The sequence below is a fragment of the Anolis carolinensis genome, unplaced genomic scaffold (assembly GCF_035594765.1).
Source record: "Anolis carolinensis isolate JA03-04 unplaced genomic scaffold, rAnoCar3.1.pri scaffold_10, whole genome shotgun sequence".
Classification (NCBI taxonomy): Eukaryota; Metazoa; Chordata; class Lepidosauria; order Squamata; family Dactyloidae; genus Anolis; species Anolis carolinensis.
Window position 1 is genome coordinate 179,941 of NW_026943821.1, and position 16,192 is coordinate 196,132.

General features: G+C 50.7%; 1 protein-coding gene across 4 annotated transcripts; it reads right to left on the minus strand.

Moving 5' to 3' along the window:
• Positions 1-615: 615 nt before the first annotated feature.
• On the minus strand, positions 616-15,886 carry LOC100565802 (guanylate-binding protein 1). 4 transcript variants are annotated; one of them, XM_062962699.1, is made up of 11 exons: positions 15,762-15,886; positions 14,618-14,811; positions 14,018-14,145; positions 13,367-13,476; positions 7,181-7,386; positions 5,379-5,621; positions 4,908-5,188; positions 4,183-4,395; positions 2,966-3,068; positions 2,395-2,588; positions 616-2,245 (listed from the first exon to the last, which is right to left on the minus strand). In XM_062962699.1, exons 2-11 carry the CDS (start codon positions 14,805-14,807, stop codon positions 2,033-2,035), a joined length of 1,881 nt encoding a protein of 626 aa, XP_062818769.1. In that variant the 5' UTR covers positions 14,808-14,811; positions 15,762-15,886; the 3' UTR covers positions 616-2,032. The 4 variants fall into 4 exon arrangements, with proteins under 4 accessions (XP_062818769.1, XP_062818770.1, XP_062818771.1 ...); XM_062962700.1 differs by lacking the exon at positions 4,183-4,395; XM_062962701.1 differs by lacking the exons at positions 14,018-14,145; positions 14,618-14,811 and having other exon boundaries at positions 15,762-15,861.
• Between the last annotated feature and the right edge of the window lie 306 nt (positions 15,887-16,192).

Consider the following 16,192-nt stretch of genomic DNA (forward strand, 5'->3'; position numbering starts at 1 on the left):
CTGCCCAAGGCCGGCAAAGGGAGGGGCAGGAACCAGCCAACAAACCACTTCATCACATTACCTCAAGTAGGAACACCTCAGCAAGCGAGAGTCCAAAAGTGGCAGGCTAAAACCCAGAACCTCAATTAGTACTGAGACCGGATGAGAGACTCCCTCCTGGCCACACATAAGGCTGGGTGGCTTGGAAGGCGGGAACAGACTGCGCTCTGGCCCCACGAGATGCGGAGCCAACCTTAGGGAAGGGGGTTGCGTGTCCATGGCGTGCGGGGTGGAGGAGAGCAAACCCCAGACCCCCGACTCCAATGCTGCCTGGGCCCTGCCTTGTGGGAGGAGTTTTTCCCCACAAAGAAGGGGGGGGATGTTGGGTGGCGCCTAGCGACTAAAGTGTGGCGGCAAATGTACTGAAAGAACGCCGAGTACCACGGATACACGTCACAGTGAGGTGAAGGTACGGGAAACCCTCTGTTTCATCCCAACACTGAGCCAGACGGAGCTCCACGCTTCCCAGGATCAATGTGATGAAGTGGAAAGACAGACCAGGGTCCCCGAGTTACAAACATCCCCGGCTTACAAACGACTCCTAGTTAAGAACAGGGCTGAGACAACACGAAGAGGAATCTTATATAGCATTTGTATTACTATATTATATATTATTAATATTACTGTATTATTGTTTTATATATATACAGGCCATCCCCAAACTGAAAACATCTGATTTACAAACAGTTCCTATTAACAAACAAGGAGGACAAAGGAGCTGAGACACCAGGAAGTGAGAGGAATCTTATATATGATCAGTATTAGCGTTATTATATTACTACAGTAGAGTCTCACTTATCCAACACTTGCTTATCCAACATTCTGGATTATCCAACGCATTTTTGTAGTCAATGTTTTCAATACATCGTGATATTTTGGTGCTAAATTCATAAATACAGAAATTACTACATAGCATTACTGCGTATTGAACTACTTTTTCTGCCAAATTTGTTGTATAACATGATGTTTTGGTGCCTAATTTGTAAAATCATACCCCAATTTGATGTTTAATAGGCTTTTCCTTAATCCCTCCTTATTATCCAACATATTCACTTATCCAACATTCTGCCGGCCCGTTTATGTTGGATAAGTGAGACTCTACTGTATACTGAATGTTCAAAATCAGCTCAATTCAATACACAGGGTGAAAAAAGACAAAAATTATTTAAGTGTCTTCAATGAGGCATCAAGTGGGTTCTCTGTGAACCACTCCTTGTGCACGAGGCTAGTTAGTCTGTGTTGTATGTTTTATTTATCATATTTATTGTGTCATAAGCAAATTGAGGGTACAGTTAGAAAAACACCAAGTTAAAAACTTGGCATAATACTAATTTCCTTTGACCACAAGCTGGCCACTTGGGAGTGCCTCTGGGGTGGCTGTGAGAAGGTCCTGTTGTGCATGTGGCTCAGGCTGCATTGTGGTCGGTGGTCTGTGGTTTGCTCTCACCCACACTCGCATGTCGTGGACTCCACTCCTCAAATCGCCCAGTCCCGTGTGTGCCCAGGAGGGAGCCCCTCCTTTGGGATCAGCCACTGGTTGAGGTTCCCGATTGTGTTGTGTGAAGGCTTAAGATGTTCGGACCTGTGCGTGCTATAGAGAGAAGGACTTTCAAGGAAGGGGGGGGAGGCCACTCCCTTCGTGAAGGTCGTGAATTATCTGCAGTCCTCATCAACCTGCTGCTTTCTCTCTCTTTCCATCTGCAGCGCCCAAGGAAGTATTATTGTTGTTCTTGTTATGTTTATTTATAGTGTGCTTTTTATCTCCACAAGACGACTCAGAGCGGCTAGTGTGCCTGTGTGTGCCTGGAAAGTGTGTGGAAAGGCCCTGGGAGGATGCCTCTCAGCACCACTCTCAAGCAGGGGAAGCACAGCATCCTTCTCTAACTGAAGAAGCTCCAAAGAGCCACGGGGACAAGGCCACGGAGGGCCAAAGGCAGCAGCAGCAGCAGCAGAAGCCGGGAGGGGAGGGGGCGGTGCTGGTGGGGGGGCCTGGTCACAAGCGCCTGAACAGGTTGGAGATGAGCCCGACTGCCTTGCCGGCGATCCCTGGCAAGAAGAGGCTGCCGACTGTTAGCAGCCCATCCATGGCCTTCTCCATCCAGGAGGGCTCCTTGACGCTGGCGCTCTGCTCCCTCAGGCGCTGGACCTCCTCCTGCATCCGCTTGGCCTCCTTCTGGAACCCCTCCCTCAGCAGCGCCTCCTGCTCCTGCCGGAAGAGGGAGGAGAGCAGACCATGGAGAGCGGGCCCCGTTCTTGTCCAAAGGCCCGTTTCAGACCGAAGGGGCTCCAAGGGGTTCCCGTAATGGAAGGTGGGGTGGGGGTGGGGGGTGATGATGGGACCGCCGAGAGGCTTACCCCCAACCGGCTGTCCATCATCTTCTTCTGCTCCTCCAGGAGCTGCTCCCGATCCTGCTCCATCTTGACCTTCAGCTGTTGGATGTTCTCCTCGTAGCTCCGCTGCTTGTCCTGCATCTTCTGCTCCAGCTCAGCCTGCCTCTGCCGCAGGACCTCCTTCTCCCTCTGGGCCGCCACCGCCTGCTCCTGGGCCTCTGCCCAACAAATGTGGGGGAAAGGAAAGGAAGGTCCATTTCTGCAGCTCCCCCCCCCACACACACACACAGTGGTCACTTGATAACATTTAAGAGATGCTTGGTAGCGCTGAAGTACGGAACTGCTCCACACACTCTGCAAGGACTTGGTGGAGATGGGTTTGGGGTGTGTTCAGAACTGGGAGGCTTTCCTGGAAAGGGGAGATGCTCAACGAGGACCTTCCTGAGGCTCCGGTGTCCAGCACAGAAACCAGACCCATGACCGTCCCTCTGGCCTTTGCCTTTCCTTTCAGAGGCACTGGATGAGCCTCGTGGCCAGAGCAGAAAGCAGGGGCTCTGCTCCCCATTCCTCTTTCCAGGACAGGAGTGGGGCTCACCTTCCATTTGCTTCTCCTTCTCGCTGAGGGCTGTGTCGCTTTGGAGAATGGCTCTGCCGACGGCTTCCTTGCTCTCCAGGAACTGCTGCAGGGCCGCCTCTGCCTGGAGGGAGGAAGCAGAGCTGAGGAGGGCTGCCAGGAAGGGCCTGCACCAGCCGCTGCCAAAGGATCCGCCCAAAAGACCCCTTTTCCCAGCACCAGGGAGGGGATTCTGGGGCACTGGGGACACAGATCGGGGCCCATGGGCGCACCGACCCCCCACCCTCGGGCTACCAACCCTAGTTTGCTCAGCTTCAGAATTTGGAGGGCTGTTCAAATACCTTGGGAATCTGCAACATCAATGCAAGAAGACCAATCCTGACTCACAAACACGAACACTAACATTACAGCTCCTCTGCTGAGACCCACACATTGCCACTAACATTTGTGTTACAGGTTCTAAGAAATCTTTGGTTTTGTGCATGCATTCTTTGCATATTCACTTATTCAAGGTGCAGTTTGGGACCCACTTACCTTTCTGACCGCATCTCCCCCTACGAACCCGCACGATCTCTTCGTTCATCGGGGGAGGCCCTCCTCTCGCTTCCGCCTCCGTCACAAGTGCGGTTGGTGGGGACGCGGGAGAGGGCCTTCTCCGTGGCGGCCCCCCAACTCTGGAACGCGCTCCCCAGGGAAATTAGGCAAACTGCCACCTTGGAAGTGTTCAGGAAGAGCCTGAAAACCTGGCTCTTCAAACAGGCCTTTGAAGAAGTACCACCCACTGTATACTAAACCCTGGTACTAGCGGGTCCTTGTGACCAGTTGTACCTCTTGGTTAACTCCTTGACATAGCCTCAGTGTTCACCCCAGTCTAAGGCTCCTCCCATGACCCTGTAGCACCTTAACTTCCTTCTTGTTTACAAGTTCCACTCAGTGCACTTTGCCCAGCTCATTTTATGTTTTTATTGCTGTGTTTCTCAAGTGTTTTATAATGATTGTGATTTTAATGCCTTTTAAATTTATTTGTGTGTTTTTGTATTTGATATTATTGTATGTTGGTTTTATATCTGTAAGACACCCCGAGTCCCTCTGGGGAGATGGTGGCGGGGTACAAAAATAAAATAATAATTATTTTTCTGCCTCACAAGTGACTTTACTGATCTGGCCAAGAATCTCCAGGCTGGCCCTGCGTGACTTCCTTCCATGGCCCCCCCTCTCTTCCTTCTTTCCTTCCTTACCATCACCCCCTTCTTGGGCTCCTGACGGTATCTTCCCTCCACATCCTTCAGGTCTCCCACAAACTGCCGGTGTCCCTTCGGCCGGGAGTAGACCCCGCTGCGCACCTTCTCCTCCAGCCCCACGGAGAGCGAGGCCAGCAGGGCCTGGCAGCGCTGGGAGGACTCCTGCTCATTCCTTCGGCAGAATTCCTCCTTCCGGTCATCCAGGGTTTTCTGGCAGGAGAGGAGGCAGAGAGGAAGGACAGGAATGGCAACCCTCAGGGACATGCCTCCTCTCCCAAGTCTCCAGGCGCATGGACATCTGCACCCAGTCCTCCCACTGTTCTCCAGAGAGAACGGAGACAGCATGCAAGATGTCTCCAGACACTTAGAGATGGAGAGCGAGACCATGAACTTTCCTATACATAATTCAATTCTGTCCAATAAGACGGACTTTTGTAACTTTGAAAGCCTGACTTTGTGCTTGAATTGCTAGGGCTCATTTGCTCTGCTGCTGCCGTCTTTGGAAGCTTCTGCTCTGCTAAACTGCTCTATTTTGCTCCTGCTTTATTTTACTGTTTCCCCCTCTTTTTAAAACTCCAATGGAGACACCAGTCCTGAGGGGCTGGGAGTGCTGCCAGTGGGACCAGCGCCCCTTCCGTGCTGGGGCTCTTTCCTTCCCCATCAGACACCCCCCCACCCCCCAATAAGACCTTACCAATGGCCCTGTTTGTGCAGGAACCTACCATGAGCTTAACCTGGAAGCGCTGCGCATCGTCCTTGAAGGCGCGTGCCATGAACACCTGCAGGGCCTCCTTCTCACACTCGGCATGGACCCCCAACAGCTCCGGGACGCTCTCTGTGGGCAGGCACAGCCTCTGCCCCATCAGCCCCCCATAGCGGGCCAGGGCCTCCTCCACAGCGGCCGCGTTCTCCATCTTGGCCAAGGCCAGCACCGCGCTCTCCATGCAGGGCACCTTCCCGCTGCTGATGGTCTCCACGTAGGTCTCCACCAACTTGGCCAGCACTGCGAGGAGGAAGGCGGCAAGGCAGGCGTCAGGCAGTGATGCCCAGCGCAGAGGGAGGAGGCAGGGGTCCCGGCCCCTTCGGTCTTGGGGCAAACAATCCGCCCGTGGGCCTGGTGCCCGAGGCAGAGGAGCACGGCCTCCCCAGAGGAACCACGGGGAGGCCAGATGGGGCAGGAAGGAGGGACTCACGGTGCCCAGTGACCACATGCCCCCCCGGGAGGGTCTTCTCCTTGGACGTCCAGAAGATGTAGTTGCAGAACCGGTCAGCCTGCTCCACGAAGTCGGGCTCCAGCTCTCTCTCCTCCATCTGCTCCAGGCGGTGCAGGTTCTTCCGACTGGTGGGGCGGTCAAAGATGAAGCACTTCCGGGTGGGGAAGAAGAAGCGGATGCACTTGCGGGGCAGGTTGAACAGCCGGACGTCGGGGGAGTCCCCTGCGCAGGAAGGAGGAGACAGGGACAGTGGCCCCACTGGACCCCCAAGGAGCCCTTCCTGTTCCCGAGGCCAAAGGGTCAGTTGGGAAGCAGCAGAAAACGGAGGGACTGAGTTGGCCGAGGAGGCTGCAAGATTCCACCGTCCTAGTGGATGCTCCTGCAGGTTCACTGTCACCCAAAGGGTTAACTTGGGAAGCATATTTAGGCATTAAGCCGGTAGACTTCTTATGGACTATTTTCATGGCTACTCTGTCAGAGTTTTATATTATTTCTTAAGTAAAAAAAGGGTAAGTGATTGTAAGGATCATGACCAAACACTGTATGGCCAGCAGCAATCAAGCCACCTGTTGCAAATGGAGTCTGCATTACATCATGTTACTCGATGTTGGAGGTTGGAGCTGGAGGGTGAGGGTTGGTTGGTGGCTGTTTGAACATTGAATGCTGAGTTGGAGTTGCTGGAGCTGTTTAGTCCAAGTGGGAGTTGCCGGGGGTGTATTGTTGATGCAACGTCTGGAGAACAAGACTGTTATCTGAAGATAAGAACTTTTTCTGTTTATTAGTCACTAGCTGTGCCCGGCCACGCATTGCTGTGGTAAAATATGGTGGTATGGGAAATAAAGTATTGAGGAATTGTATATTGATAATCTTATATTATCTGCTTAGAACTGGATTATATGAGGCCCCTTCTTCACAGCTGTATAAAATGCACACTGAAGTGGATTATATGGTAGTGTGGACTCAAGATAATCCAGTGCAAAGCAGATAATATAAGATTATAAATGGGTTATATAGCTAAGTGGAAGGGCCTTGAGTCTACACTGCCATATAATCCAGTGCAAATTAGATAATCTGTGGAAGAAGCCTAAGTGAGGCCTAAATCTGCCTGTCCCCTAATTGAACCCTGGCTGTCCCTTGGCTGAGTTGGTTGCTAGGAGACCAAGTGGGTAGAGATTAGACCTCTAAACTGGCAGCAATTGGATAAAAACAATTCTTGCTCTCCCTCTAATTAGGACTTTATTTTTCTTTTCTTTTTGTTGTATCACCCTAGAGGCATGGATGATGGGTTGTGTTGTCTAATTTCGAGGTTGGGGGGCCTGTAGTTTTGTTGTTTTGTGGGTTGCCGTGATGCCATCACTCATTTATATATATAGACAGGTTGAGTGAAAGCTGCTGAAGAATCCAAGGACTCTGTTAAGTTTAAAAACTTTTACATAAATCTTTTCTTTGTTAGAGACATTTTGTGTTTTTGCGTATTCTCCTTTACCAGAGGGGTAAGCTTCCTAAGAAAGGGCGTTGTGTGTTTAGAACCCCAATTGCCAGGCGCGACATACTCACATGCTAATGGGAGGATCCTACTACACACAGAGGAATCAAGCCTGCTAATGGGACCCTTTACTCTTGTTTAGCAGACAATGGTTCCGTCTTCCCACCCTGGACACTCACAGGTAGACACACTACACTTGTCTGACTACCATCAGATCCTCTGAAGATGCCAGCCACAGATGCAAGCGAAACCAAAAAAGGAGAAAATGCTGCCAGGACACGCAACGTCCCACTACCTTTCTTCAACTTCAGGGCGTTCTCCAGGTACTCGTCCTCGGTGATGGGCCTCCCGTTCAGCTCCAGCTGCAGCGTGAAGTCCCTCAGGGCCCAGGCGAAGCTGGGGAAGAAGCGCAAGTACTCGGAGGAGTCCTCCAGGCCCCCCCTTGCGCTGCCCCCGGGAGAGGCCTTGGCCTTGATGCGCTCCGTCAGCTCCGTCACGTAGCTGGAGGGGGTCCGGTTCAGGAATCAAGGGGCCCTGTTGACCACGCCATCCCTCCTCCTCAAGGGCCCACCACCTGCCTCAGAACATATACTTCCACTCACTGGAAGTATGGCATCTATGTGCATATGTTCCCAGTTCCCTGAGTGCTCTTAGCTATAGTAGTTGCACAGGCCATCTCTTTGACTTGAAACATTGCACTATATTCCTCTGCCCAAAAGCATCTTAGAATATAACATTGCATTTTAGTTCTAGTGGTCCCTCCAGGCCATCCTCTCCTCCATCCCAGTGGCCTTTTTTCTTTGCAGATTCATATGTTATTTGAGTGATTATATTCCTTCTGTTTATGTGATTGTTTTAGTCAATTGTTATGTTTTGTTTTTAATTCTTATAGCGTTTTATAGTGTTTTCAGTGTTTTATTGTACAATGTTTTATGCTGATTTTATATTGGAAACCGCCCTGAGTCCCTTTTGGGAGAGAGGGCAGTATACAAATAAACTTTTACTTACTTACTTACTTTGTGACTGGTCTGCCCAGTGATGGCACAGGGTGGGGTGGCCAATTATCATAGAATCATAGAATCATAGAATAGTAGAGTTGGAAGAGACCTCAAGGGCCATCTAGTCCAACCCCCCGCTAAGAAGCAGGAAATCGCATTCAAAGCACCCCCGACAGATGGCCATCCAGCCTCTGCTTAAAAGCCTCCAAAGAAGGAGCCTCCACCACGGCCCGGGGGAGAGAGTTCCACTGCCGAACAGCCCTCACAGTGAGGAAGTTCTTCCTGATGTTCAGGTGGAATCTCCTTTCCTGTAGTTTGAAGCCATTGTTCCGTGTCCTAGTCTGCAGGGCAGCAGAAAATAAGCTTGCTCCCTCCTCCCTATGACTTCCCCTCACATATTTGTACATGGCTATCATGTCTCCTCTCAGCCTTCTCTTCTGCAGGCTAAACATGCCCAGCTCTTTAAGCCTCTCCTCATAGGGCTTGTTCTCCAGACCCTTAATCATTTTAGTTGCCCTCCTCTGGACGCTTTCCAGCTTGTCAGCATCTCCCTTCATCTGCGGTGCCCAAAACTGGACACAGTATTCCAGGTGTGGTCTGACCAAGGCAGAATAGAGGGGGAGCATGACTTCCCTGGATCTAGACGTTATTCCCCTATTGATGCAGGCCAAAATCCCATTGGCTTTTTTAGCTGCCGCATCACATTGTAGGCTCATGTTTAACTTGTTGTCCACGAGGACTCCAAGATCTTTTTCGCACACACTGCTGTCAAGCCAGGCGTCCCCCATTCTGTATCTTTGATTTCCATTTTTTCTGCCGAAGTGAAGTATCTTGCATTTGTCCCTGTTGAACTTCATTTTGTTAGTTTCGGCCCATCTCTCTAGTCTGTCAAGATCGTTTTGAATTCTGCTCCTGTCTTCTGGAGTGTTAGCTATCCCTCCCAGTTTTGTGTCGTCTGCAAACTTGATGATCGTGCCTTCTAACCCTTCGTCTAAGTCGTTAATAAAGATGTTGAACAGAACCGGGCCCAGGACGGAGCCCTGCGGCACTCCACTTGTCACTTCTTTCCATGATGAAGACGACGCATTGGTGAGCACCCTTTGGGTTCGTTCACTTAGCCAATTACAGATCCACCTAACCGTAGTTTTGTCTAGCCCACATTTTACTAGTTTGTTTGCCAGAAGGTCGTGGGGGACTTTGTCGAAGGCCTTGCTGAAATCTAGATATGCTACATCCACGGCATTCCCTGTATCGACCCAACTCGTAACTCTATCGAAAAAGGAGATCAGATTAGTCTGGCATGACTTGTTTTTGGTAAATCCGTGTTGACTATTAGCAATGACCGCATTTGTTTCTAAGTGTTTGCAGACCACTTCCTTAATGATCTTTTCCAGAATCTTGCCTGGTATTGATGTGAGGCTGACCGGACGGTAATTGTTTGGGTCGTTCTTTTTTCCCTTCTTGAAGATAGGGACCACATTCGCCCTCCTCCAATCTGCTGGGACTTCTCCTGTTCTCCAAGAACTCTCGAAGATGATTGCCAGTGGTTCTGAAATAACTTCCGCTAGTTCCTTCAATACTCTTGGATGTAGCTGATCTGGCCCTGGGGACTTGAATTCGTTTAGAGTGGCCAGGTGTTCCTGGACAACTTGTTTCCCTATTTGGGGTTGGATTTCCCCCAATCCTTCGTCCATTCCATGTTGCTGAGGTTGAAGATGGCTTTCTTTTTGTGAGAAGACCGAGGCAAAGAAGGCATTAAGCAGTTCTGCCTTTTCCCTATCCCCTGTCACCATCACCCCATCTACTCCTTGCAGTGGCCCTATCGCCTCCTTTTTCTTCCTTTTTCTACCAACATAAGCAAAAAAACCTTTTTTGTTGTTTTTTATGTCCCTGGCAAGCCTGAGCTCATTTTGCGCTTTAGCCTTGCGAACCTTTTCCCTACAGGAGTTGGCTATACGTTTGAATTCTTCTTTGGTGATTTCTCCCCTTTTCCACTTCTTGTGCATGTCACTTTTGAGCTTTAGCTCAGTTAGAAGTTCTTTGGACATCCATTCTGGCTTCTTTGCACTTGTCTTATTTTTCTTCTTTGTTGGCACTGTTTGCATTTGCGCCTTGAGTATTTCACTTTTGAAAAACTCCCATCCATCCTTAACTCCCTTGTTTTTTAATATCGGCGTCCATGGAATGCCGCTCAGTAATTCCTTCATTTTTTGGAAGTCAGCTCTCTTAAAGTCCAGAATGCGTGTTTGACTTGTCTTAGTTTCAGCATTCCTTTGTATTGCAAACTGCAGGAGCACATGGTCACTTGCCCCTAAGGATCCAACCACTTCAACTGTATTGATCAGGTCTTCCACATTTGTTAAGATTAGATCAAGAGTTGCTGATCCCCTTGTTGCCTCTTCTACCTTCTGGACCATAAAATTATCTGCAAGGCAAGTGAGGAATTTGTTGGACTTTGTACTCTTGGCTGAGTTTGTTTTCCAGCAGATATCGGGATAATTGAAATCGCCCATGACTACTATATCTCTTCTTTGTGCCTGTTTGGTCAGCTGTTGACAGAAGGCTTCATCAAGTCCTTCATCCTGACTCGGAGGTCTGTAGTAGACACCCACGACAAGATCTTTTTGAGTCCCGGTTCCCTTGATTCTTATCCAGATGCTTTCAAGCTGGTTTCCCGGATTACAGTCTTGCATTTCTTCTGCAACGTAACTGTTTTTGACATATAAAGCTACTCCCCCTCCTCTCCCCTTTGTTCTATTTATGTGAAAGAGGTTATAGCCCTCAATGGTTAAATTCCAGTGATGGGAGTCATCCCACCAGGTTTCAGTGATGCCTATGACATCGTATGTGTGGTGCTGTGCTAGGAGTTGGAGTTCGTCTTGCTTATTTCCCATGCTCTGAGCATTAGTGTAAAGACATGTAAGCCCCTGTGACCTCCCCTCGAACTGTTTATTTGGGATTATTGTGCTCTCTGTACTTGGTCCTTGCTGTGTTTGTGCAGCCCTCCGTTTAGCCTTACGGCGGTTCCCTGTGGTCGTGGGTAATATAGTGTTCGCCAGGCTGTTGTTCCCCTCCCCCAGTGGATTTAGTTTAAAGTGCGCCTGATGAGGTTTGTGAGTCTGTGTGCAAAAAGATGTTTTCCTACTTGTGTGAGATGCACCCCATCGCTTGCCAGTAGTCCATCCTCTTGGAAGAGTAGACCATGGTCAAGGAAGCCAAAATGCTCCTCTTGACACCATTTTCTGAGCCAGTTATTGACCTGTACTATTTTTCCGGCCCTTGTAGAGCCATGTCCTACAACAGGGAGGAGGGATGAAAAGATCACATGTACATTATACAGTTTTAGCTTTGTTCCCAGAGCTCGAAAATCATTTGTGATCTTTTGAAAAGTATGCCTAGCGGTGTCATTGGTACCTACATGAATCAACATAAGGTGGGGAGGGTGATGGGGCTTTAGGAGCCTGCTGAGCCTCTGAGTGATATGGTGTATTTTTGCCCCCGGGAGGCAGCATGTTTCTCGAGCCATCCCATCCGGTCTGGAAATGATGGCTTCCGTTCCTCTAAGGAGGGAGTCACCTACTACCAAGACCTGTTTCCTTTGAGGATTGACAGGGTCCCTTTTGTGCAAGACAGTGTGTATGTCCCCTGAAGAGTGTTCCTGTTGAAGTGAATCATGTAGGTGTAAAGTGTTGTCCTCCTCCTCAACATCCCCAGTGCATTCATCAATGACAATCCATTGAGATACATCCGAGAGCCCATTACTCTCCCAAGGATGTTCCTGTTGCTCCTGGTCTATGATTGGGGATGGAGCATTTGCATGATTACATAAGTGTGACTGTGGTGATGCACTGTCCCTGTCAGGGCTATCCCCTGCGCATTGATCCAGGATGGTCCACTGAGTGGTATCTAAGAAACTGTGGTCCTCCACAAGATGTGTTTCCTGATTGTATGTTAATGATGTAAGAATTTCAAATCTGTTGTGTAAATGCAGCTGAGCAGAGGAGTTCTGTGGAGGCTGCCTGGTCCTGCGTCTCCTTCTATGGGTGACCTCCTTCCAAGCCTGAGGGTTGTCTACCTTTGAGTTGATCTCCCCATAAGGTTCCTGATCATGGTCTTGGTGGTGTTGGTGTGATGCAGGCTGCTGATCTACAGCAGCGTGTTGTGCAGTGTCCAAGAAGAGCTCGAGTGCCTGAATGTCCTTAAGGGTCTTAATACGGTGCTCGAGCTGTTGGATCCTCTGCTCCATCAGAGTCATCTGTTTGCATTTGGAGCAGATGTAGTTGTCTAGTTTTTGTGTGAAAAAGCGGAACATGCCACAGCTGGTGCATGTGATGGGAATGTTTTGCTTTTGTTGCATCTCTTGGTGAGCGTGGTGGCCAAGTGGGATCTTTGTACAGTTAAGTAATATGCACGCACTTTATGTGCAGACTGCAACAAACCACGTCTTTGTGTATTTGTTTATGTTGCTTTGTTTCCTGTATGTACTGCAAAGGATAGTTAGTAAAGTCAATCAACTTAAGTACCTGGCTCTCTTTCAACACAACAGTCACACAACAGTTAGACTTTGACCACAGGAGCCAAGCCCAAACTCAGTTTAAAATCTTAGCCAAATCTTAGCCAAATCCTACCTGAAGCCAGGGAGCAAAAATGTCCTCCTGCTTCCTCTGCTTCTGCGAGAACCAACTGCCCTTCTGGGATCAGGCTCTGGCAGAAACTCACACTGGCAAATAAAGCTTTCCCAGAAACTCAATTAACAGGGGACAATGCCTGCTGTCAATCAACTTAAGTACCTGGCTCTCTTTCAACACAACAGTCACACAACAGTTAGACTTTGACCACAGGAGCCAAGCCCAAACTCAGTTTAAAATCTTAGCCAAATCTTAGCCAAATCCTACCTGAAGCCAGGGAGCAAAAATGTCCTCCTGCTTCCTCTGCTTCTGCGAGAACCAACTGCCCTTCTGGGATCAGGCTCTGGCAGAAACTCACACTGGCAAATAAAGCTTTCCCAGAAACTCAATTAACAGGGGACAATGCCTGCTGTCAATCAACTTAAGTACCTGGCTCTCTTTCAACACAACAGTCACACAACAGTTAGACTTTGACCACAGGAGCCAAGCCCAAACTCAGTTTAAAATCTTAGCCAAATCTTAGCCAAATCCTACCTGAAGCCAGGGAGCAAAAATGTCCTCCTGCTTCCTCTGCTTCTGCGAGAACCAACTGCCCTTCTGGGATCAGGCTCTGGCAGAAAATTCTCCACTGGAGAACAACCTTCTACCAATACCTGCTTGTTTTGTGCTACAGGTGTTGAAAGATGCAGGTGTTGCTGGGCTTGCCTGGACTTGTGTCCCCAAGCCTCCTTTTGTCTAAGGACGGGCCTTGGCGTGTCTCTCTGCAGCGGGCAGGGTCCGTACAGTGTTTGTGTGCCTGCCATGTGGGGCGGGTGTGGGTCTGCCCCACAGAAGGAAGGACGGAAGGAAGGATACTGGAGCTGGTCCATGGCGTTCTGGTCAATGGTGCCCATGCTGTTGTAGACCAGGGTGCTGCTGAGGAGCACGGCCAGGGCAAAGATCCAGGTGTCGTTCTGCGTGTCGCCCTGAGAGGAGAGGGAGGGGGGGACATAAAAGGACACGGCTGGTCAAGGTACAGCCAATTGATAGATTAAACCGGGTCGGGTTAAGCCTCCGACCATTAATAGCCCCGGCTTGCTGTTGACCTATGCAGCCCCGAAAGACAGTTGCATCTGTCAATTAGGGAAATTTAGGGACGCTTTATACGGGAGGCTAATTTACAACACCATAAAACTGCCAGCAAAACACGAGCAAAGGAATGCGGAAGTACAGCCACTACTGGACGGTGAAGCAACAGCTCCCCCTGTGGCCGGAATCGTGAAGCTGGAAAAATGTTAAAAATGCCTCTGAGTATGTCTAATGTATGTTTATTTGTCTGTTGGCATTGAATGTTTGCCATATATGTGTTCATTGTAATCCGCCCTGAGTCCCATTCGGGGTGAGAAAGAAGGGCGGAATATAAATAGTGTAAATAAATAAATGGCCCAAGAGGCTGCGATGACCCCCCTCCCCCGCTTTGTTGCGTAAGAAAAGAACCACAGTCCCCTTCCCGCTCCCCATGGCCACCTTATCCACGTCGCCCAGGCCCTCCGTGTCCAGCAGCACCAGGGTCTGGTCCTTCCGATCCGGGTACGGGACGCACCACATCCAGATGCCCTTGGTGTTGGCCTGCACCGTGGACCCCAGGGAGAAGCCTGCCGGTGTTATTGTGTTATTGTGTTATTTCCTGCTTAAGTGTGCAGTCCTAACTTTAAAAGTAGTTGTTCTACTCCAAGTTATCATCATCCTTTCCTTTCCTATCCTTTACATTTCTATAGCTACTCATCTACTACTTCTACGTATCCATTTTCCCCTTTCCCTCTTCCTCCTCCCCCGCCCCGAAAAATCTACCCTGCTACTTATGTAAATTGTCCTTTTATTTTTCTATGATTATTATTGTTACTCCCGGCTCTCCTTGCAACTCAAGGCAGGTCACAACATAGTTGAAACAGTGAGGTAAAACAAAGCGCTATCAAAATACATAAACAAATACATGCCAGACGAGCCAGGACTGAAGCTGTGCCTTAACTTCTGCCAAAGGAGAATGGACAAAGGGGCCTCCCCCCCCCCCCAGGGGACCAATGGGCAGCAAGGGTGCAAGGAGAAGCCCCCCCCCCATTTCCTCACCTGTCCTCTTCCCGGCCAGGCGGTTCATGAGGTAGGACTTGCCCGTCCGGTAGAGCCCCACGATGGCCACCACCACCACCGGGTGACGGATGCTCCGCAGGACCCCCAGGGCCTCTGGGCAGACAGACAGCCTCCCCTCCTGGTTCTGGATCAGGCAGGTGGGCTTGGGCATCCGGACGGGGGCCGCCATGGCTCTGCCACCCACAGGGCCCGAGGGAGGAAAGACGGGGAAAGAAGGGTCACCCGGGGAGTGGGCCCCATAGAAGGATAGGGTCTCAGAGTTGGAAGGGACCCCCAAAGACCATCCAGCCCAACCTCCTCCTGCCAAGCAGCAAAGGCACCATCAAAACCCTCTCCACAGATGGCTACCCAATCTTTGCTTAGTAACAGGTAAAGGTAAAGTTTCCCCCTGACGTTAAGTCCAGTCGTGTCTGACTCTGGGGGTTGGTGCTCATCTCCATGTCCGTAGACACCTCCAAGGTCATGTGGCCACTGGCATGACTGCATGGAGTGCCGTTACCTTCCCGCCGCAGTGGTACCTATTGATCTACTCACATTGGCATGTTTTCAAACTGCTAGGTTGGCAGAAGCTGGAGCTAACAGCGGCCGCTCACGCCGCTCCTGGGATTTGAACCTGGGACTTTTTGGTCTGCAAGTTCAGCAGCTCAGTGCTTTAATACACTTCACCACAGGGGTTCCCTGCTTAGTAATAGTAGTAGCAATAGTAGTAGATACTAGAGCAGGACGTGAGCCCCTCTTGCCAGGCAGTAAAGACACCATTCAAGCCCTCCCAACAGATGGCCACCAAGCCTCCCATAGGTTCATAGCATCCTAGAGCCGGGAGGCGCCCCCCCCCCCCCGAACCCTCCTGGCAGGCAGCCCTCCCCCCTCCCTCCCTCCCGCCCTCCCCCTCCCCCCCGGCCTGAGGGGCCCAGAGAAGGAGGGGGGCTCCCGGGCGGCGGCATGTCCCACGCAGCTCTTCTCACGCCAGGAAGTTCGCCTCAAGTTGAAGGGGACCCTCTTTCCTTCCCTGCAGTTTGCCCGGCAATAGTAGGAAGCCTGGCTCGGGGCTCCTCCTCCTCCTGAGTGGGGCGCCCTCCCCCTCCCCTAAATGGGGTGGGGGGTCTGGAGGGGAGGGTCTCACCTTCTCTCTCTCTCGCTCGCTCGCTCTCCGGCCGGGCGCCTCTCCTCCGAAGGGAAGCCAAGCGAAAGTGAAAGCGAAAGGGAAGGCAAACGCCTTGTTTTAAAGGCGGAGCCCGGAGTTTCCCAGAGGGAGGGGGAGGACTGAGGGTCCCAGCATGCGATGCCCCCTCCCCTCCCCTCCCCTCCCCTGAAATGCCCGAGGGACTGCCCGCCCTTTGACTCCCCAAGGCCGGCAAAGGGAGGGGCAGGAACCAGCCAACAAACCACTTCATCACATTACCTCAAGTAGGAACACCTCAGCAAGCGAGAGTCCAAAAGTGGCAGGCTAAAACCCAGAACCTCAATTAGTACTGAGACCGGATGAGAGACTCCCTCCTGGCCACACATAAGGCTGGGTGGCTTGGAAGGCGGGAACAGACTGCGCTCTGGCCC